Genomic DNA, 24,319 nt, shown 5'->3' with positions numbered 1-24,319 from the left:
CAACCCACCATTAAGAAGTTACAACCTGTCAAGTTTTGGTGTACTATCAAAGAATATTCACAATTATATGAGAAGGCAACTCAAATACTCATTTTTCCTAATATATGTGTGATACCAGATTTTCTTCATATACATTAATATACAAATATATTCTTTTAAAATGTACCACAACAAAACAAATGCAGAAGTAAATATTGGAATGCTGTCTTCTACTAAGGCAGATGTTAAAGAGATTTTTAAAATGTGAAATAATGTTATTCTTCTCAAAACTTTTCTTGAAAATAGTTTTTTTTCCAAGAAAAAAATAAGATGTTATATATGCACATACACATACAATGGAATATTACTCAGCTATTAAAAAAGAATGAAATTTTGCCCTTTGCAATTACATGGATGAAACTAGAGAGTATAATACTAAGTGAAATAAGTCAGTCAGAGAAAGACAAATACAATATGATTTCACTCATATGAGGAATTTAAGAAACAAAACAAAGGGGATAAAAAAGGAGAGAAGCAAACCAGGAAACAGACTCTTAATTATAGAGAAAAACTGATGGTTACCAGAAGGGAGGTGGGTCAAGGGATGGGTGAAATAGGATGGGGATTAAGGAGGTCATTTGTGACGAGCACCAGGTGATGTATTGAAGAGTTGAATCGCTCTATCGTGTACCTGACACTAATACTACATTAGGTTAACTAACTGGGATTTAAATCAAAAAATTTTAAAAATAGCTAGCTTTTCTATAAAGATACTATTTATTTTAACAAGAAATGAGTTTATTACTATTATTTTTAATGAACAAATACTCAAGATTTCTCAGTTTTAATTTCTATTATAGGGAATACTAATAGATACAGAATCCATTAAACAAAAGTTCTTTGGCATCTTCAGTTATCCTTAAGAGTATAAAAGAGCCCTGAGACCAAAAAGCTTGAGGGCTCCTGGGAAGGATTGCTCCATGGCATTTGAGAGCTATCATATCCTGCTTGTTGTTTTACAGTTTCTGTGTTACTTATCCCCATGCTGGACTCCGTAATCACTATGGAGAATCCCCTAAACATAAGACTCAGATAATTTATTACTAGGCCATAAGTATGTTTCGATTTGGAAAATTTTCTACAGTTACTAATATTTCTTAAGTGCTGATGTATTTAATTTGCACATTAAAGACTTGAATTCTTTGATCATGTTACATAACCTTTCCAACTGAAAAAACTGATGTGATTAGATTAGATTATTTCTATATTCCCCCTCTTTAACATTTTATTATGCTATTACTTTTATTCTTAAATACTGAATAAGCTTCCCAAGTTGCTGTTGACTATTGAAGTAGAATTAGCAACAGAGACTGGTGACTTAGATTTATTATTTTAGAACTCTTCCCCCTCTATAGTTGTCTGCATGTCCATGTATGTTTGTGTGTATCTCGTGTGTGTGCCTTGTGTGTATAAATATATTTATCTGTGTGCTAGAGGGATGCTAAGGCAGGTGAAGGGCAGAATTGGGGTAAAACATGAGTGGATGTATATATGCATGTGTGCATATATATGACTTTCAAGAAATAAAATAACCTATGCTCCGTGTATAACGCTGTCTTAGAATTGCTTCTTCTAATCCAAACTGTATTTAACCATAATTTCTCCTTGACATTTGAGATGTTTATTATCATGTGGGCTTAATTTTCTCCAAAATTTAAACTAAAAAAAAAGTTCTGTTCTTGTTTTTAACAAAGTAGACAGCAGATAGTTAAAATTTGCCTTCCAAACCAAATGGCATATCTCCCTTTTTAGGACTGGAATGTAAGCAGTTATAGAATTTCAGTATCTGGAATGACTCAGGATTTACAAGCCAGCTCCCTTTAACCAGTGTATTGTTAGACTATTTACAAGACTAAAGTTTTAATCTTCACTTCTCTTATTGTGGAACACCATATAGCCTTTTAAATTCAGATGAAGAACATTTTTGAAAAACTATTTTTATACCTCTCCCCTAGTTTTTAAACCCAAATTTTCTCTTTATCTGGACTTGAAAGTTAAAAAGTTAAAATACTTCATGATTTTTTATAAACTGTAGTTTAAACTGTATGCAGTAAAATATCCTTATATTCAGTTAATACGTAACTTTTAAGTACCTATGTGTATCAATCATTATACTTAGTGCTGTGGGAGATAAGAAATAGAAAAGAAACTTAGTTACTAGTATGCTAGTAACTAGTTACTTCATATACAAGTACTAGTGATATTTAGCAAATGATATGTTCCAGAAACAGTAATACCCCAATGAACAATAGCCCAATACCAACTTCAACTTTAATTTGTACCTCTATCAATTTGCTACCTCTTCACTGTCAGCAATGCTTAGGGACAATAAAAAAGAACCCTTAAAACTTGGAAATAAAGTAGCTTTCTGAGAATTAAACCAGTGAAATCTCAACATTGTGCTTTTCATTATACAATATTGAAAGAAAACCAAGGAATTTGCATGGCTAAAGGGAGAGGAAACCTCAAAACACTAAGATGGACAGAGATATAAACTCTCAGTGTGTAATTTAATAAGTTGTATTATTGTATTGTCATTGGTTGTATTTCATACTATGTGGAGAAAGACTATATGAACAAAAGTGGGATAAACAACATGTGGCACAAAATAGATATAGCCTGAAGAATCGGAAACTGCAGTGTTTCTACAGAACTATCTAGATTTGTGAATTTGATTTTTATAATAATTTGGTTAATATATCTTTCAAAACCATTTTACCTCCCTTTGCTTTGATGCCATGTTACCAAGCAACTTTAACCCACTGAGCCACCCAGGTCCCCCAACCAAGCAACTTTCTAAATACTAATTTAGCTTTTAAGATTATCTTCTGTGGTCTATCACAGGGTGACTGGCAAATGCCTCCCCCAGATACATTAATCTGTTGGTTGGTAGTAGTTGTCAGAGGTGCAGGATAGCATGAAAAAAAAAGTGGATTCTCATTGTATTATGAAATACATTAACATTCTTTATTGAGAGACATGAAAAGGCCATGATAAGGTGAAGTGAATAACAAGGATTTGAATTCTTCTGAGAGATTTGGTCACTGATTTGAACAAAACAAGGTGGTATGTTTCTATGCATTTGTAACAATTACATTTGTATCTTCCTTAAATATTGGAACCATGCTTTGTAGTGATGTACGCTCATTATTCTGTCACTGAATTGGAATTGGTTTTAACTGTTTATTTAGTGACTATTTACCGAGTGCTTATTCTATGCCAGAGGCTTTCAAAGGTGCTTGGGATACATAAGTGAACAAAAACCTAATATCATTTTCCTTATAAAACTTATGGGTTGGTGAGGAGAGACAGACCATGGGATAAACACAGTGGACTAAGGAAACTATAAAGTTTGTGTTGAGCAGTGAGAAGATTGAACAGGTAAGGTAGAGCTAATTGTTTGACAGCTTTGGATGATATTTTAAAGAATTTAAATCCAATAGGCAATATAGAACATGGATTCTTCATCTGGCAACTGACATAGTCAAAGTAGTATTTTAGGAAGATTAGGAATTAGGTAGCATCTGAGATGGGGAAGAACTTGAGAAAGAAGAATGATTAAGGAACTATTGCTTAACTTTAGCCATGAGGTCATGAGGTTGTAGAAGGACCAAGAAAGAGAAACATCTAAAGATGTCAAAAAAGAAGTTGCCTGGATTTTGGTAAAGTAGAGACAAGAATAAAAGCTACTAAATTTTGAGTGTAAATATTAGAGGGAATGTTTATCTACTTCCTCGCACTGTTGGTTAGAGTATATATTTGGAAAAAGCTTTCTAAAAATCAGCTTTTCAATTTGCATTCTTACATGATTTTTTTTTTTGGTCTAATAATTTTATTTCTTGTAATAATCTTAAGAAAATAATCCGAGGTGCATGGTGGCTCAGTCAGTTACATGTCTGCTGTCTGCTCAGGTGTCATGGTCCCAGAGTCCTGGGATTCAGTTCTGCATCAGTCTCTCTGCTCAGCCAAGAGTCTGTCAGTCCCACTCCCTCTGCCTCTCCCCCACCCCCATTTCTGTGTGCTTGCTCTCTCTCTCTCTCTTACTTGCTCGATTTCTCTCAAATAAAGTCTTTGAAAAAAAGAAAATAATCAGAAATAGAAAGTATATAACAAGGAGATTCATATTTCTGTTAGTGGAAAGTTTGAAACAACCAAAATAACCAATGATAGATCAATTAAATAAAGAGAAGTAAAATAGAGGTCTTCTCATTTATCTAGGCTATCAGATTCATGAATTGATTGATTAATAGAAAAATTTTGTAAAATTGATAGATGCATGCCTTCAATCTATTTTTTTTTTTACTTCAGACATAACAATATGCATTCATTTATCAGATTTTATGTGGGGCTATGAACTCTCTGAGTATGATTCTAATAATTATCATGCCCACTAAATATTGCCTACAGTGTACAGAGAATTCAATGATATCTGCCAAGGAATCCGCATGCATAATTCTGATTGTTGTTATTTTTCCCTGTTGTCTTGCCCACACCTAATTTAACATCTAAGTTTTTAATCACTGACCTTTTCCATTGCCACTCCATAGGCAACTCTAAAAACTCTGATTTTTGTCTTGAGTAATATGGGAAACAACTGCAGCTTTGAACAGAGGAATTGCATAATCTGAAATACAACTTAACAGAATCACTGTGGCTGCTCTGTTTGAAAAAGGACTGTGGTGTATGTGGGGGTACCCTTTGCACAGTTTATACCCCATAATTGTCTGAATGCAAAGACAATTGTAGCTCTCTTTCTAGTGTTTGCATTTCCTTTTAGCCTCAAACCTGAGTAGCAAAGATGTAAAGGCATCTAGGAAAACCAGGGATCCAAGAAGCACTGTAGACTTTGAAATCATATTGGAAAATACGGAATTAAGATGGGAAGCAACATAAGGCTTTTCAGAGTGTTTAAGGAAGAAACAAAAATTAAGAACCAGGTGTAGGTCCTAAAGGGATTTCCTTTCTCACTCCCACCCCCACCCCCCATTTAGCCAATTAGTTCTCAAATGCATAGGTACCTTAGAATCTCCTGGGGTGCTTTAAAAATAGCACTGCCTGTGTCCCATCCCAGATATACTGATGCAATTGACCTGGGCTGGGGGCTAGGCCTCATTTTCTTAAAAAAAAAAAAAAAATTCCCAGATGATTGCAATATGCATCTAGCATTAAAATTGATTGTTTTTCAAGTCTTTTTAGGTCTTCTTATCTCACATGGTCATGTGCAACTTGTGATTGATTGCCTCTGCCATCTAGAACAAGACTCTATGTCTCAAGGAGGTTTCAGCTGGCATATATGATTTTACTCTCTTGAGGTAGGGAAGTGGAAGGCAGGATTATCATCAGATTGGGTCTGAAGGCTGGGTCACACCCTTCATATATAGGTAAAGTGATACTGTTAGTTTTCCAGCTATATTAGGAGTTCTAAAGAGGCACAGCTCAAGCTAATAGGCAGGCTAAACTGTGGTTCCAACTTTTTCTCAATTACCTTTGCAAGAATGGGCTATACAGTATCCCTCAGGAAGTATCAAGAATCTTGCCACAGAGAATATGCTTATTTTTCTCTGCTGAATGGCTCACCAAGAAAAGCTATGAATTATTCTTATTAGACCCTAAAGAATCCTGTCTTGTGGCAGTGACCTTAAAAAATCCCACTTACTATTTGTGTTAGGCAGCCTTTAAGATGGTATCTGATGATCCCTGCTTTTTGGTATTTATGCCTTTGTGTAATTTCCTTACCTTGTATAGGCAGAAGTAATGGGATATCACTCTCAATATTAGGTTCTAAAAAAACTGTGGCTTCCATTTTGGGCATTCTGTCTGGTTCCTTGCTGTGTAGGAAACAAACTGCCATGGTTTAAATAGTGCTATAGAGAGGCTCATGTGGTAAGAAAGTGATATTTTGAGCCAACAACCAGTGAGGACTCAAGGTGAATCCCTTTCTAAGCTAAGCATTGAAATAATAGATGTCCATAGCCCTGGCCAACACCTTGATTGTAGCCTTATGAGAGATTCTAACTAGAGAGTACTGGCCAACCCATGTCCAGTTTCCTGACCACATAAAACATGAGACAATAAATATTTGCTGTTTTAAGCCATTAAGTGTTAAGATAATTTGTTAAATAACAATCTATAACTAACACATGGCTGGATTTGTCAAGAAGAAAGTCCTGCCATCTGTAAGCTAAATATTATTATTTATCTCATATTTCAGTTATTGTAAGTTCTGGTAATAGGAAAGAAAATAAGTTTGTATAGATTCTCATAATTTCAATGATGAGGATGTGGAAACTGGAACCACATAAGTATCAGGAAGTAAAAGGAACATGTAAGAAGAAATGTACTCAGGGGAGAGTAAATACAGGGATGTGGGGGAAGAGAGTTGGACTTTATTTTTTTTTTATTATTTTCTTTTTTAATTTTTATTTATTTTATTATTTTTTGCTTCCTGCCAAGTCTCAGCATAAGAGAAAGTGCATTTTCTTAACAAACCATTCAAAGTTAGAGGATGAATGGGAGTAAATATGGCCTGAAGGAACATCAACCTCATTGAAAGCAGCAGCTTTGTTGAATAAATATAGAAGTCAAACAAAGAGTAACCTGACAACAATGCTGAAACAGTTATAAATTTTAATGAACTATTTCATATTAAGATGCACATTAAGGGGCACCTGGGTGGCTCAGTGGGTTAAGCCGCTGCCTTTGGCTCAGGTCATGATCTCAGGGTCCTGGGATCAAGCCCCGCATCGGGCTCTCTGCTCAGCAGGGAGCCTGCTTCCTCCTCTCTCTCTGCCTCCCTCTCTGCCTGCTTGTCATCTCTCTCTGTCAAATAAATAAATAAAATCTTTAAAAAAAAAAAAAGATGCACATTTAGAACTCAAATCATAGAGACCAATTAAGAGATACTCTCTGAAAACTGTTTCAGAGTGATCATAGAAATAGTCACAGCTAATAATCAATCATCTGATACCCACAAGTCAGTTACAGTGACCTGTATCTGTTCTGATAGATAAGTGGCATATTCTAGTTGACCTGTAACCATTCATTCTGGTCATTAAATATTTTTAATATCATTCCTATTCCTAGTGAACTTTAGATAAAGTTTTTATTTTCTATGGCCATGTGTCATCTATGTGTAAAGTTGGATAATAAACGGTAGGTATCTCCTGTGTCTTATTCATGTCCAGGTATATGGCAATAGGGTAGTGATGTAAATGAAACTGCATGATAAGCCTTGTAAATCTTTCTGATGTATCACTTTTGTTTATTGGTGTAAATTTTATATTAGTGCAAACACAAATATATTATGAAATAAATTACAAAAATCACATGAGTTTTAAGAGAAAAAAGATTTTCAAGAAATTTTGTGTGCCACCTTTACATTATTCCCTAGACCCTCATTCTTTACTTCTACTATTATTGTTATTTCAGTAGACAATTTTGAGAGACACTGATTTAGTGCATTTGTGGTTATAGAATTGCTTTTCCTACAGTTGGTCTTGTAGTCCATCTGTATGTTCTTTGTAACTCTAGAGAAACCGAGGAGCAAACTCTAAGAGATAGAAACTAAGAATTTATCTCCAGCATCTCTCTCTCTTATCATTAGGTCAATTTATAGCCAACTCAAAGGCTGATAATTTATACTATGGATTTTTTTTTTAACAAAAAAAATGTTTTAGTTCGCTAATTGCATTGAAAATGTCTTTTTATTCTATTGTTAGCAGTTTATATTCTTTCATTTAATTTTTTCCTTCCTTATTGGAAACTCATGAATTTAACTGATTTTCCCTTTCAAAGAACATTTTAGAAAAGATTACTCCATTTATATGGACATTTTGCTTGCTGTTCCCCATTTGTAAATAAAGGAGTACATGTAAGAGTAGAATAGGAACCAGGATTAGAAATTGAATCATCTCTTTCCTCCTCTTGAGTCAGATCATCACAGTATAGACTAATTATTGTATATGAAGTGAATTGCCAAAGCATACATTGCCTTTGCATACAAACATAAATATCATATCTCAATAAAAAAGAAATTGTTTTGAGAGAGAGAGCAAACATGAGGGGGTGGTGCCAGGGGCAAAGGGAGACAGAAAATCTTAAACAGGTTCCACACCCATCATGGAGCCTGATGTGTGGCTCCAATACCAACCCTGAGATCATGACCCAAGCCCAGATCAAGAGTTGGACCCAACCAACTGACCCACCCAGGCACCCCTCAATAGAAATTTTTTTAAAGAAGGAAACTACTAGCTAATAATCCTAATAATCTAACGGTATGAAATACATCCTAAGTGACCTAGACTTTGGTGACCTCTTTCTACCTAACCAGCTACTATGGATGTATCACAATCTCAGTTTCCTGGTCTACAGATGAATACAAGAGACCGTTTTAAGATTCTAGAATTCTAAATGTATGTAACTAGTACTGATTTTATTTTCTAAAATTTGCATGGTAAGTTTTTAAAGGGGGGGGAGATAAAAAAATGAATTAGAAGTGTTTCTAGAAACACTACCAGATTGGATTTACTGCTAAATTTGGTGTGCTTAATTAGCTTTGCTGTGTAATTATATATATATATATATATATATATATATAGTCTCTGTTCAAATTTTATATCATCATGTTTTGCCCTAACTTTTAAAAATGAAGAAAGATTAGTCTTAGTCTGAATTTTCTTTAATAATCAAACATTGAATGAATTCATATAAAAATTGATTATGGTTAGACATTCTGCTAAGCACTAAGGAAACACATAGTTTCTCCTCTACCCTTGATATTTTCACAAGACCTCAGTCATAGAAACCTGATCTAGGAACCTAGGCTAGGAAGGCCTATGAATTAGAGAGCAGTTCAGAATATCAATCATAGCATGTCCCAGAGTGTATCTGAGGAAGGGCAGTTCTTTCTAGCTTCCTGCCACTTGGACATATAGGTGAACTGCAAGAATATGAAATGAATCTGTTGTTCCTGTTGATTTAGTCTTTTTATTTAACTTTTGCCTATAAATGTATTAGTCAATAATATTTATATAAAATAAAGGGACTTGATGAGGAATATTTTGAAATTAAAAGCACAATGATAAACATTCCAATAGTATCTAAATTTAATTTAGATAAATGTTGGCCTCCAATTGGTAAACACATAAAGTGCTACCAAATCTGCCAATCAAAGAATTATGAAGTGAAATTTATCTTTATCTTACAGATAAGCTTATTACCTGTAGCCTCACCTCAAGCTTTCGTGATATTCAGGTCCTCAAATCCCTAATTATATTTCCTTTTTGGGCATTTTGCTCTTGCCATCTATCAGGAAAAGAACTTTCCATGTGGCAATATTTTGAATGGCAGAAATTTCTAGACATTAGAAAATTACTAACTCTTAAGTATGCAAATTTTAAAAGTATGGCACTTTTCTACTCATGAACTCAAGCATATTCTAACTTTAAAATCCTTTAAGTTCTTGTATCTGCAGTGATTTTACTTATATGATCCAATCTAATTGACAACAATATGTGGCCAAATATATTTCACATTTTTGTATTGTTCCCTGTGCGACATCTATTGTAAGAATTGCTGCAGGCTGTCATTTTTGTCTGCCATCCAGGATTTGCTGGCCCACATGCTACATACTAGACTTGGTGTTGGTCATGAGGGGGAAGGGTAACTTGCTGTTGAGCCAGACAGTTTTGCTATTGCTTTAGAATTAAAAGCATATGAAACAGATACAGCTTATTAAGGTTTTTTTTATAAATAACATAAACTTAAATAACAAAACAATAAAATTCAAATACAACTTAAAATAGAGTTTAATGCTATAACCACAGAGAAAAAGCATGATTACTTACGGGAAGAACATTATTAAAAGACATATTCCCAAATATGAATTATACAAAAGATTATGTTACTTGAAAAAAACTTAAAGATTTCTCAATTTTACTTTCAGGGATTATAAGATGTTATTTTGTGCCAAGTGAGATGAAATACAGTATTGTCATCATTATTGCTATTTTATATACAAGATTTTTGAAAATCTCCATTAAGCCATTATCCTTTCAGTTTGAGCAGCATTGTCTTGTTAATAGGTATAAGCATTTTCTAATATTTTACTTTTGTAAAACTACCTATTTGATTCCATTCCATACTAGAATTCTTGAGAATATTATTTCTTTTCCAATTAGAATTTAAGTGGATTATAATTTTTCACTAAAAAAACTTTCAAATACTGCTCATCTTCCATAGTTTGTATTGGCTTGATTATCTGACAAATCATTCCAGCAGCCTTTAGGTCTGACATATCTTTTATAACATCATCTGCATTATTATTATTATAGCAGCCATTTTATAAGCAGATAGGAATATTTAAATAATCATTACCAGATAATCAAATCTAACATACTCTTAAGGGTAAATTAATTTAAGAAAAAACATTACTATTACTAACATCATGATTGTACAACCAGTTTTACAATTTTTTACAACTTTTAGTTACTAAATCTGATTTTTGTGTATATTTTTTTCAAATCTTTCTTTAATGCAGTCTCTTAAAATAAACATACATGCGCAAGTCCAGCTTGATCAGTTTTTCAGTAGTTTTCCAGCCTTTCTTGGTTACTTAAAAAAAAAAAAAAAAACAAAGAAAGAAAGAAAAGAAAAGAGAAAAAGAAAGAAAACAGTCCACTTAAAGAAATCTCCCTGCTGGAACTGGTTTCTTATATACCATATATGATTATGTTATTGCCATAGGAAGAAAGTGGGCTGTTTTTTGTTCTTTCTTCGTTTTTTTCCCCCTTACAGGAACCCCCTTTTGATTTAAAGCAACAAACATTTCTCCTCCGCTGTGTGTCCATTTAGCTGATGCATATGTGTTGTAATGGTTTTCCAGAATTAATTCTTTGAAGTTGCAATCTTCATTGCATTCTTTCTGTTAAAACAACAAACAACATTATCCAGATTATTTTTAGAGGGACTCAAATAGTAAGCAGTAATATTTAGTAAAATTAAATCATATATGATCTTTTCTTTTTTTCAGTGGACCTACTGCAGTTTGTTAGATATAAATTAGCATTTGCAAAAAAATAGACATCTTAAAATTTTTTAAAAAGATAAAATGACACATATTTAGTTATGCAGCATATTTTCAAACATCTGACTTTTTGGCCATTAGTTGCTACTAATCTTTAGTGTTAGGAGCTATTTCATTCTAAGTAGCAGCTCTCATATTACCATGCCCAAGTCAGTCATTCCCTAACTGATGAGACTTGATATGATTGGCAGAGCATCTGCCTCCCTCAATCAAAGGACATATTTCACACCTTTCTTCATTTACTACTATACTGCCTGCAATTGTGATAGAAGAATTAAGTTTATTTGTACATTCATCCAACTATTCATTTGTTCAGTCATTCATTCAGTTAAACCTATATTATTATATAATAAGCCTGTGCCAGTTAATCATGATTGCTGGGCTGTGGGAATACAAACGAAAGTCGATTATATTTTTTTATGGTGGGATGAACTGTTACATATTTCACATTGTAATAAAGTCAGAACAACATGAATGCTCACAGTTCAAAGCCCAGGATTGTGAGATTGATGTTGATAAACAAATGTCTGAATATTTTTCCCAAGAATTTTCATGTCAGCAATGTACAGATTTGGTGAACTTTAACTAAAGAGCTTTAATATTCTCAGAATGAAATTTTATATATTAAGTATCTAAAATGCACATGGAATTTCGGAGATGGAAGTATCCTGGGAGGTCGGTTAATCCAACTCATTTCACAAATGAAGACATCCAAGCCTGGAGAGCTTAAGCAATTTGTCCAAGGTCCTGCAAAAACTGTTTTTCTCAATGCTTGAATAGAAAGTGTTTTAATGAAGTCATTAAATTATATAATTGGAAAGAAATTAGTTTCACCTTTTCTTTTCAGCAAAGCAAGATGTTTTGTTTGGGGCACCTGGGTAGCTCAGTTGGTTAAAAGTAAAACTCTTGGTTTAGGCTTAGGTCATGATCTCAGCGTCATGGGATCAGGCCCAGATTGGGCTCTGTGCTCAGTGTGGAGCCTGTGCTTAGTGTTCTCTCTCTCCCACTCCCTCTGCCTCTCCCTTGCCTCCTCTCTCTTTCTTCTCTTTCTCTTTCTGTCCCTCTCTAAAAAAAAAAGAAAGAAAGAGAAGAAAAGAAAAGGCAAAATATTTTGACAAAAATAAGTTCAAAAAATTAAGTCTAAACTATCAATTATCAATACCTTTGCATAGAGTTTTCCTTCCTTATTCATTGCAAGATAATATTCACTTTCCACCCCTTTGATTGCCACAATTCCAACTGCCACTGTCCTGATTTCCATGATATCTGCAAGAGATCACAGAAAGATAAGTCAGTTATTCACTCAGGTTTGCAGATTATCCAAGAATGACCATTTGTTCTTATCCTTTTTTCAGTTAAAAGTTATTAAAATTATGAATCTGATTATTAACTCAGACTGAAGCCACCTACCCATAACACACAAACCCCAGAGTAGTCCTTATTAAATATGAAAGTGCAAACTATTGATTTTTTTTAATAGAAAAAGATACCTGGATTTAAGAAGTAGTAAATATTTAAATTTAGCTTTTCCTTCCCTAGAATTACATTTCTAATTTACTATAATAATCATCATGATAATAGCTAATGTTTATTGATCTTATACCACATTCTCAGAATTATTCCAAGGCTTCTATATATTAACTCACCTTCTTATCACCAAGGCTATGAAATAAGTACTCTAGTTATTCCAGTTTTATAGATCAAGGGGCCCACACATAGAGAAGTTTAATTTGTCCAAATTCTCTCAACTGGTAAATGGCAGAAGTGAAATTTGAATCCAGACAATCTGGCTCTTAATCATTATATAATACTATGAAAGTATATAATAAGCTAACATCTTTACTTTTCTCTTAAACTTTATGTTAATAATCATTGCTAACAGAAAATCTCTTGAATTTACTGAAATTGAATAAAATTCATTTAAAGCAATTTTAAATGATGGTAATAGAACCTACTGCCTTAAAAAAATTAAATATTTTAAACTGATAATTGAGTTTTTTGATATATGAAAAGACAATTTGAAACCAAATTATGGGGGTACCTATGTGGCTTAGTCAGTTAGGCATCCAACTCTTGGTTTCAGCTCAGGTCATGATTTCATGGGTCACGTGATAGAACCCCCAGGGTTGGGGCTCCACATTCAGCATGGAATCTGCTTGAGATTCTCTCTCTCCACCCCTCCCCCACTGCTCTGCATGTGCTGTTTCTCTCTCTCAAATAAAATCTTTAAAAAACAAATAAAATAAAACCAAATTATGAATCCTGCTCATATGATATTGTATAACTTTATACCTTTCTTGTTCTTGGTCTTTGTTGAAACTACTTTTATAAAACATGGTTACCATAAGAATACTAACCTGTTATTTATAACCTATTATCATTTATTAGGTTTCTTTTCCTTAAGTGCTATATTTTAATGACTCACATAAATACAGTAAAGTCTCAAGAAATTTTCAGAAACATTTAAAATTATTTAAAACATTTAAATGTAGGAATTAAAAGTTTAGTGAACCTTTTTAAATAACTGCTACTAATTATACTTTCAACATGAAGGTGCAGCCATGAGACATTCTCTTTCCTGTGCCTAACATAATGCAAAAAAAAAAAAAAAAAATTCCAAGTGAAAATTATCTGCATAAAATCAAGTCTCCAAAAGCTATTTTCCAAAATATTTACTGAATTAAAGGGAAATCTGACTTTTTTATTTCATGGTTTTGCTTCATCCTCTTATTTATTCTTTTTGCTTTTATTCTCCTATCTGGAGAATAAAATTGAAACCCACTTCATCAGGATTAATATAGCCTGCTAATTTTTGTCATCTGTTTCACATATATGCTGCATATAGAGGCCCTTTTCCCAGTATACTATGCTTAGCACTAGCCAGAGGTCATCCAGTTGAGAGTTCTAGAGCTGCTCATAAAAACTGAGGTCTATGAAGGAAATGCAAAAAAATGAATAGCAATCTTTTTAAGTATTTACGAAGTATTGTCAGAATGTATAGAACCCTAGTGTAATTTGAGGACACAAATTAAGGAAAAGGGCTCTAATTTCTGAACTTCAGAAATTAATGTCAAGTATAAATAGCAAACATATCTTAATTAAAAGGAAAGAAAACCTTTTGATTCTGTTTGTATTTGAAGAATGTGGAGCATTAAAATTAGTTTTAGTCATGAAAATATTTTATACTCAATTCTAATAAATTATGAATGATTAATTCTAAATTTTCAGACCAACAAATCATTTGGTTTTAAATACCACAATTTCTACTCCCTTTCTTACAATCAGGATAGGACTCAAGATGTAAACAATGACTTATGAATCGAATCATTAGGTGTCATTAAAAATTCAATAAACTATTTTATTAAATACCCCAATTTTACTAAAAGGTAGATGAAAAGTAGTCAAAGACCTCATAATAACTACTGACATCAATGAATAAAACAATCTTAATTCTCAAGATTTTGGTCACAACTAAGCTATGCCTTTATAAGTAGTTGATAATAGCAATAATATGTTAAGCTATTGGATAATATATATTACCATTATCTCTCAATATTTTATGACCCTAGGAAGTCATAATAATAAGGAAATTCAAAATGAAAAACAATGAGAAGGAAAGAGAACCGAGAAACTATCTGTCCACGTGAAACCAAAGAATTCTCACTTTCTCAGTACATTCATAGAGTTCAGTGGTTCCTCTTTTATCAATAGGGGAAGGTAATAAGTGTAAATAATAATTATGCTTCAATATGTGTCAATATCATTTTTGCTAGTAAAATTTAAGCCCTGCATATAATCATAATCAGACCAGAGCATTCTGACTTGCTACATCTTTTGAAGATTTCAGTATTGTGATCAGGGTGTGGTAATGATGAAATTCCAGGATGTAATTTTAGAGAGTAGATTAAAGAGGGAAGCAGTGGCAGAGGAGCACATGTGAGGATGCTTCAGGTGACACCTACAGATATTCTTCCCAGTGTTCAGAGTGTTCAATGTAAATATTAAATATTTAAAAAGTAAAATACATTATTACCATATATTTAGAAGTCTGATACATTCTGAAATGCTGTGATGCTATGCAAAATTATTTTTTATTGTTAACAAACAATTTTGTCAATCCTACACATCAAGCACAGCTAGAATTTCATTGTAGATTTAGATCACACAGTGGTTTGTATATACCAAATTTAGGAACAAGGTATAGAAAGCTGCTCTCACTTTTAATTCAGTATCTTCATAAAAGTCAACCACATTATTAGTTCCACCCCAGTAAAGATAGCATCTTCTTAACTTTTCTTCTGTACTCATTCTCAAAATTAGCCAGCTTTAAAGTGATTCTTGACTTTTCCAGCCCCTATCCTTATGCCTTAGCCTCAACATCATTGGGCCTACAAGTTGAGGAAATAGATATAGCAAAAGGAATGAGTAAATAGGATAGAAATAATTTTAAACATTGCTGTCAAGTATATTGAGTATCTGTGTTCTATCATATTTGCTAAAGGAAGCTTTGTTTGATATTAAGGTGGTTCATTCCAGTATTATGCTCCACTTCCTAAAATATTAACAAAATAGAGAGGCAGGGACAAGGGGATCAGCCAGAAAGTTAAAAGAAATGCTTCCCGGAACTCAGTAGCTTGCCGGGAAAAATTCCTGGATATAAGGACACCAAGGGAACTATTTGGAGTGAAGTGGGCATATTTCTTTTGTTTGTCCTACTGTCTGAATGGTCACCAATCATGTGTAATATAAACATAAATTGTTTTTCTTGGCTAGATGTGAAAGTGAAAAAGCTTGAAATACTCTTTTCTATGATACAGCTTATTAGAGAAGATAAGCATTTTTAGAGGGGATTAAAAAAAACTAATTCAGAAGAAAAGACAGTAAGAAAAAAAAATCTCAAGGGTCTAGGGAATCCAAGCTGACATTAAGAATATAGCAAAAGGAATAAAGTTGGTTAAGTTGTGTTTGAAAAAAAAAAAAAAAGAATATAGCAAAAGGAATAAATTGGCTAAAAGAAAAAGAAAACATAACTTCAGAGTGCAGAGCATAGTTAAATGGCATTAAACTATTTTCTTTAGAAATAAATAGTTATGCTATTCTTCTTCTTTTTTTTAAAGATTTTATTTTATTTATTTGACAGAGAGATCACAAGTCGGCAGAGAGGCAGGCAGAGAGAGAGGAGGAAGCAGGCTCCCTGCTGAGCAGAGATCCCGATATAGGGCTTGATCCCGGGATCCCGAGATCATGACCTGAGCCGAAGGCAGAGGGTCCAACCCACTGAGCCACCCAGGTGCCCCAACAGTTATGCTATTCTAACTAGCAATGCTGAGTCTGGCTGTTCAGAAGCATTGGCAACAGTATCTCATTGCTTATGTAATAAGGAGAAAAGCTAGTGAAAATTAAATTGTTCCCTGACTAGAAAGCAGTCCAGAACAGGTTTGAGACAGCTTCCTAGAGAGCTGGATATTCCTGATGTATATATCAAGACACAAAGAAGGGTTAGGGCAGATTCATCAAGCTGAATGAATGCTGGCCTGTGCGGGAATGAATGGCCACACCAGAAGAGATGGCAGATGTCTAGCAACACAGCAGTTTTGAGGAAAATGAAAGACATGAGAGCACAGGTGTTGTTTTCATTTCTTCTTCTACTTTAATCTCATGAGTTTATGTCTTATATTTGTCTTATATAAGGCAATAGATACACTGTAGACCAAAAAATCATGTACAGTAAGTTTGGTAGCTAACTTAATATCTGCAAGCTATATATTTTCATATTTTATTTTCTGAGCAACCCCCTGGTTTTTGGTATGGAGGGTAGGATTTCATAAGCTTACATAGTTCATTCTTCTACAAATCCTTGTGGATCTATAAAAACCTCACTTCCCCCTCTGTACTTGAACAAAAGTCATTCTTGTGTTTTCTGGAGTAAGAGAGGGCACAGCACATAGGACAAAGCAGATTAGGAAGTCAGTGTTGGTAGCATACCAGTTCTGCCAAATTACTAAATGCATTACCAAGAAATCTACTTTAAATCTATTAATTTCATTGGAAAGATATTTTTAAGGTACATCAAACAACTAAAAATATTACTCATTCAGGAACCTTGCTATTTTCAAGTCTATCTTCATCCCAGGTAGAGGTAGAACCTTTAAAGAGTGAGCATCTTTTCATATGTTTATTTTCCATTTGCATATCTACTTTGGTAAGATATCTATCTGTTCATATATTTTGCCCACTTTTTAATTGGGTTGTTAAAAAATGAAAGATTTAAAAAATATTCTTAACCCCAATATGTGGAGAGATAAGATTAACAACGTTCTTCACTTGGGGCACCTGGGCAGCTCAGTCAGCTGAGCAGCCTACTCCTGATTTCAGATCAGGTCATGATCTAAGGGTCCTGGGATGGAGCCCTGGGTCATGCTCCATGCTCAGTGGGGAGTCTGACTGAAGATTCACTCCCTCTCCATCTGCCCCTCTCCCCATTCACATGTTCTTGCTCTCTCTCTCTCTCTCTCTCTCTCCCTCTCTCAAATAAATAAATCTTTGAAACAAACAAAAACCCTCAAATGTTCTTCACTTACTTAGTATCAGAATGGTGGGACAAATATGAATCTACTGTTGTAACTGGACCTGAATGGAAGGATGTCCACAAATAATTAATACTTCTATCATTCAACAGTTACATTTTGTGGATAGTTGGTCCGTAAAAGAAAAGCTAGCAAACATTAAAAATTTTATTTCTTAATTATGACTGAGCTTGAGAGATACCCTAAACCTGCATATCAGTATTCTCCTTTTCGTGTAATAGAAAATATAATATTGAATGAAGGCAAGAATAGCAGGAGTAAAAGGGACTTGAAGGAAAGGAAAACACTGCCTTCATACAATTTTACAGAAGTAAGATCTTTGAAAACAACTCCATATGTCCTTTAATAGATACATTTACTCAATTTTGAAGGTATTGCAAATATGTTGAATCAGTGAATTTCTTCATCATTCTTTGTTGTGTTAGTACAAATTTAACCTTACTGGATTCTGCTGCAAGGTAAATTATTTCCCCTGGATCTTCCTTTAATGAACATGAAGAAGAGTTATTTATCAGTTACAGTGCTCCAAGAGGACAGGGCTTGTCTCAAAATTGAGCCTAGCAAGGAATTGGCTCACAGTGAAGATCTGTTGAATGTTTCATCATGAATGTATCAGCATCACATCTTTCATATGCTCGTAAGCAACTGTTAAATTTTCCCTAGCCCCCTCTTCAGGCCTGTATTTGCCATTTAATTTTAAGAGTATCTCTGGAAGAAGTAGCAGTTTTGTATATAGACAGATAGACAGTACTCAGTGAAATAAATGACATATTTACCCTTACCTGAGAAAGGATTCTTTAAAGAAAGTATGTTTGAAACCAGAATAATAAACGTTTCACTTTGACCATTGTTGATAAATTGCTTATAAGACAATGAGTGCTCAGTACTATTTTGAATTTGTTTTGGTCATAAATTTCTTATTAAGATAGTTTATGGGGGCGCCTGGGTGGCTCAGTGGATTAAGCTGCTGCCTTCGGCTCAGGTCATGATCTCAGTGTCCTCGGATCAAGCCCCACATCAGGCTCTTTGCTCAGTGGGGAGCCTGCTTCTCTCTCTCTCTCTCTCTCTCTGCCTGACTCTCTGCCCTCTCTCTCTCTGTCAAATAAATAAATAAAAACTTTAAAAAAAAAAGATAGTTTATGGACACTTTTTTTCTTGTAAACAGCTTCTATCATGAACTAAGTTTAATAAAAATGTCAAAATTATGTAAGATATATTTACTTACTTAATAAGATCTTGTGGCTGCCTGTATCTTATTTTAAGTTGCCCACCTAGAATGTAAATAGGTGACCTTTAGCACTATATGCGTATTATTCAAAATTGACTTCTTCAGATGTTATAGGGAAAGAGACAAACACCAAATTATCTTGGGTTGAAATAAGTTTGTTCCATCACTTAAACAGAGTGATTGCTTAACAATCTTTTTTAACACTAGCCTCTTTTTTCAGGCTAGTGTTGGATTAGAACCATTAAGTGGATATTCCATGCACATGCTGACTTTGCTGCCTGGAGGCAATGATTCAATGTTTGAATTAGGAAAGAAATGAGTTCACTTGCCTCACATTTTTTTATTATCTTTCACTCAGAGTAGATGACACAAAGGATTTTGTGGAGATAGAGACCTCCAGCAGGTCCAAGTTCTCTTACTTTTCCCATGAACCCTAGAACCTACTATTGTAAGATAACACAATTAATATATTTGGTTGATAATGCTAATCTTATCTTTGGATCACCTACCCTAAAAAAGCATGCCCTGTAACTGTTAAATAACAGATCTAAAACAGAACCTTGGAATACACTAAAAGAAATTAGAAGACTAATGAAATCAAAGCCAGCAAGAAAGAAACACAACTAGATAAATTATTACAGAAACCCAGGAAGCATAATTCCCATCAAACCAGCATGAAACTCAAAACAGTTACACATGATTGCACAATTGCTGGTATCAAATATAACCAAAATGTCCTGCATAAGAGAATTGATTCCACACCATCATTATCTTGGGGGAGGGAGGGGGTAAATCAATTGTAGTTCTTATCAATCTTCTATTCTGTAATGATGTAAAAAAAAAACACTCAAGTGATTTGTCAGGTTAAGTAAAAAGAATCATGTCATTCATTTAGAGATTTACTCAGAAAACAAAGCATTTAGAAATCTTTAGAAAGTACATTAGTGTGTGGTACAGTGATGGCAGTGTTTTCTTTTGAAAGAATTTAAGTTGCAACAGTTTATTTCAGCAGGGTTAGAACCATGCCAGAATTAGAAACAAACTATTCAGTTGTGCAACAAATAGGATGATTCCAGTGGCATATTACTAAAATATGTAATGGGAACAACGTTGAACTGTATTGAACAGAATTATATTTCTATGCCCATTTCCTGACCTTTTCCTTATCATTTATGACCTCTTTGGAAAAAAAGGGGGCCAGTTTTCTCCCTGAATGAAACAAAAGAAATACTCTTTTTTTTGCCCTGTAATCCCTGTAGGTTCTAAATTACTATTCAGAAAGAATTTTTTATCTGATCATGTAGAACAATTACATCTGCTAAATACAACACTTTTACTACACTCTAAAAATGGCTTCAAAATTATCACAAGAGGTGCAGATGATATAATCCCAGAATATGTGAGAAAAATATATCTTACTACCCCCTAGAAAATCTCTCCCATTTTCTAGCTTTTCCCAAAATATAAAGTATCTTCAGTAGGAAAGCAGAATTTTCATTACATAGGATTATAGAAAGGGTTCAAAATACAAATATCTCTGGAATATAGTCTTTCCTCTTTCCCTCTTTAACTTGTATTTAAATGTTTTGCCACCCAGACAATAAAATAATTTTGAACACTTTGGTTTCAGATCTTGCTGGTAATCAGCATTGAAAAATTAAAGCAAGATTTAAAACCATTTTGGCCATTGGTTTTCTTAAGACTTTTTAGGTACACATTCTTTGCTACCAGTCTAAACAGTGCATTCTAATGCAGAGTAGTTATATTTCTCACAGAAATTAAGGTGAAAGAAAAAAAAAAAAAAGAAAAAAGAAAACATCTGGGTTTACAAGAGAAACATATTTAAAATGTTGAAAAGAAGATCCAGACATCCCAAACTCTTACTAGAAACTCCCAGTTGCCCTTTCTATATTCTCTATATTCTATATATTACCAAATATGTATCTACCACTTCTTTTCTATTCCCATTGCCATCACATTAGGCCAGGTCTTATTATTTATACCTCATCTATTATTTCAGTTTCTTGCCTAGACTCTTGCCTCCAGGGAACACATTATAAAAGTTACTGTTCTGCTCCAAAACTTTCAATGGTACACACTATTAAAAAGCAAACCAAATTAAAACCTCTTGTACTTGGAATTCAGAATCCTACAAAATCTGGTCCAGTCTACTTTTGCAATTCTCTCCCATTGTTCCTCTACAATTTGCATGAGTCGCTGGCCCCCAAAGCCATTGACTTACTCATCTTCCTCTCCCAAACAAATATCCAGGCACTTTTCCTGCTTCTGCCCACCAGTACCCATAATTACATAGAATCTCTATTTCAGTATTTCCCAAATATTTCTTTGCACTGGCTAAATGAATTCATGTGGTGAATTATTTAAAATTTCAAGTGCTCATTCTTACTTGTCGGAAAGACGGATCCAGTAGGTCTGAGGTGAGGCTTGGGAGTATCTTAAAAGCTTCCATTTACTTGAGTGGCACTTTTTTTTCAAAGCCAAACTGAAATTCAAGTTTCTGCATAATGTTTTAGAGTTTTCTGGTCTGTCATCATCTCTTTGAGGACAGCACACTGCTAACTAGGAATTAATACTCATCTCTATTCTTCCGTTGTTACTGAAAGGTTTAGCCCTTTTTTTGCATCTAAATTATAAGCCATTTGAGGAGACTGCCTTGTACTTCTGCAAATCCTAGTACTTGGTATAGGGTTTTGTACCTGGAAGGCTTTTATTAAATGCTGAAGTAGAGAGAATGACACATAAGTCCATAGCTGTGTCATATTATAAATCAGTAAATGAAAGTTAGTAATCATTCTAGGATTAAAGAATTAATGAGTTTCCTAATCATACTAAACATCAGAAGAACTAAGATTAAGAGATTACCAGAAGTATTTGCTAAATTTCCTTCTAATTTTCATTACATTTTTGGAGTTTATCTAATTAGGTAAGAAAGAGCTCAGGGTGCCTGGTTGGCTCAGTCAGTGGAGCATGCGACTCTTGATCTTGGTGTTGTGAGTTTGAGCCTGATGTTGGGTGTAGAGATTATTTCAAAAAAACAAAGTCTTAAAAAAAAAAAAAGCACAAAATTCCATGGTTAATTCAAACAACAGTTCATCTCAGATTACATTTCATGATGCCAACCCAAAACAATTAAGACAAACTCCAACTCCAAACATCTCTGCTTCTCTAACCAGTTGTAGGTTTTTCTTTTTAGTTTTGGCTAAACCTTGCTTCAACCTATTTATATTTTTTAGCATGCAACACCCCTATGCCTAACAACTTTCTCATGTTTTCTGTTTGTTGTGCTATATAGCACTTCTATTTATCTGCCTTGCTTCTGGCACATTAAGACTTTAAGAAGTGCATGCTAGTCCTAATATTTCATGAGATGATTAAAAAGTCTTTGTTCTTCTTACCCATATTATTATGATTTCATAAACACTGAATATGGTTCATCTTAAATAAACATTTGTTATTCTAGATCATTTCCCCAGTTTTTTTAGTCTATGTCATATATGTCTTATATCATTCATTCATTCTAATTCCAAGATGTTTCCATTGTACTGGGTAGTCTTTATTAATGCTAAGCGAAGAGGACATCTGCATTCCAGATGTAGATATATCATGTTGTTTACACAGAACTATTGTAATAGTTCTGTTTTGTGTCTTACTTTCTTCCTGATGGTGCCTATTGCTTTATTTGTCTTTTGGCTACAATTACACATTAAGATAATATCTTCAGGGAAACATCCAGAGTGATTTCTTGGTGCCTTTTTTGTGAAGAAGTTATTATTCAGAGTCCTTTATCTTATAAATATAGTTTAAATTTTATTATAAAATATATTGCACTCAAACTCATCTGCCAATTTTCCATTTACTTATATATGTATGTTCTGTCTACCAGCATTTTATCATTATTAGCTTATTTCACTAATTTAAAGATGTTAACATAATCTGCAAACTTGGACTTTTCACTGTATATTCTCATTGTTAGGAAATGTTGACTAAGTTGACTCATTTTATTGATCTCTGAGGAATATCTCTGTTACATATTTTCGTTCAAAATATTCATTCACATTAATTCCTTATTTTGAATGTGTCCCTTTTTCTATTAATTGAACTATTGATTCTCAGAATAAGCAGGGCTGGGGGTGGGGGCAGGCATTGTTGGGCAAAGAACATCTTTCAGGGAAAAAGATTTCAGAACCACTGTAACTTTTTAAAACTATACTTGGAGCTTCTGATAATTCCTACCTATCCTTGGAAAGTCATGCTCTGCCCAACCCATTCCTCACTGGACTTATCACTGTAATCAGTCAATGATACTAATAGGAGTGTTCTCTCTACAGCAGGTATTTGGGGTGGAAAAATTTCACAAGGTTTTCAAAGCCAGGTTTTAATAGCATCTCACTCCCCCAGTGAAAAGGATAAGCTTAATCCTGGGATCATAATATAGTGACTTTTTTTTTTAAGTTTCTTATTTCTCAAGCCACATCAAATAATTTTGAAAATGAAAAATGATGTCTACATGCTTATTTCCTAAAAGAGCATTAGTAAATAGGTTTAATTTTCCTCTCACAGAAACTGTTGCTTTTCTGCAACATCTATTCTATCAATACTGTGGTAGTAAGAGAGGGGAAATTAGGCAGAAGGAACTGTATGAGAAAGGCACAGAAGTATCAGACACTTGTGACATTTGGGGGTTAGTTGACTATGGTTGGGACATATACAAGAGGGACTGCCAAGAGAGAAAACTAGAAATATAGGCAGGGGCTGGATCCCAAAGAACCTTATGTGGCTAGTTGAGATTGCATATTTATCCTGTAGAGGATGGGAAGCCACTGAAAGTTTTAGAAAAGTGCTTCTACCAGCAGTATGGGAGCTGGTTTGGCAAGAGGCAAGAGCGAAGAAGATATGATAACTGTCCGGGGAAGGGCTGATGAACATCTGCTCCAAGACCTGTGGGTGATGAGATGAGTGTACTCACTTCCTCAAATAGGTTTATAAGTTATATTTGCATAAATGCTTAATACAGATCAAGTGAGTGATTTAAAACACAACCTCTTCAAAGCTATCGAAGTGAGTTGATTCAAAGATCAAGTGAGTGATTTAAAACACAAGCTCTTCAAAGCTATCAGATACTTAGAGGATCTGATAATGCCATATCTACCATAGTGCAGTTCCAGTATGCCAAAACTGAATGTATAACTGCCTAAGTTAGGACCTAGGAAAGAAAATAATATTATTTATTTTGAATGTAAAATCAAGCTTATCATTTACTAATAATCTTCTAGATAGTCCCTTTGTGCATGTCAGTCTTTACTAGTCTAAGTTCCTTTCATATTCTGATATTTTATTTGTTCATCTTTTAAAATTGTGTTT

General features: G+C 33.9%; 2 protein-coding genes across 8 annotated transcripts in view; one reads left to right on the top strand and one right to left on the bottom strand.

Moving 5' to 3' along the window:
- The window catches only part of FAM227B (family with sequence similarity 227 member B), a 202,445-nt gene that overhangs the window by 68,193 nt on the left and 109,933 nt on the right, over positions 1–24,319 (top strand). The gene's annotated exons all lie outside the window — the stretch shown is intronic.
- The window catches only part of FGF7 (fibroblast growth factor 7), a 51,503-nt gene continuing 36,525 nt past the window's right edge, over positions 9,342–24,319 (bottom strand). For all 3 annotated transcript variants that reach the window (XM_032343679.1, XM_032343680.1, XM_032343681.1), the window contains exons 3-4: positions 12,285–12,388; positions 9,342–10,960 (exon numbers count right to left, since the gene is read on the bottom strand). In XM_032343679.1, coding sequence (XP_032199570.1) covers positions 10,766–10,960; positions 12,285–12,388 — 299 coding nt within the window. In that variant the 3' untranslated portion in view covers positions 9,342–10,765. The remainder of the gene's footprint in view (positions 10,961–12,284; positions 12,389–24,319) is intronic.

Source organism: Mustela erminea, chromosome 5 (genome assembly GCF_009829155.1).
Source record: "Mustela erminea isolate mMusErm1 chromosome 5, mMusErm1.Pri, whole genome shotgun sequence".
NCBI classification, from domain to species: domain Eukaryota; kingdom Metazoa; phylum Chordata; class Mammalia; order Carnivora; family Mustelidae; genus Mustela; species Mustela erminea.
Note: the sequence above shows the minus strand (reverse complement) of the source record. Positions and strands in the feature narration are given on the sequence as shown.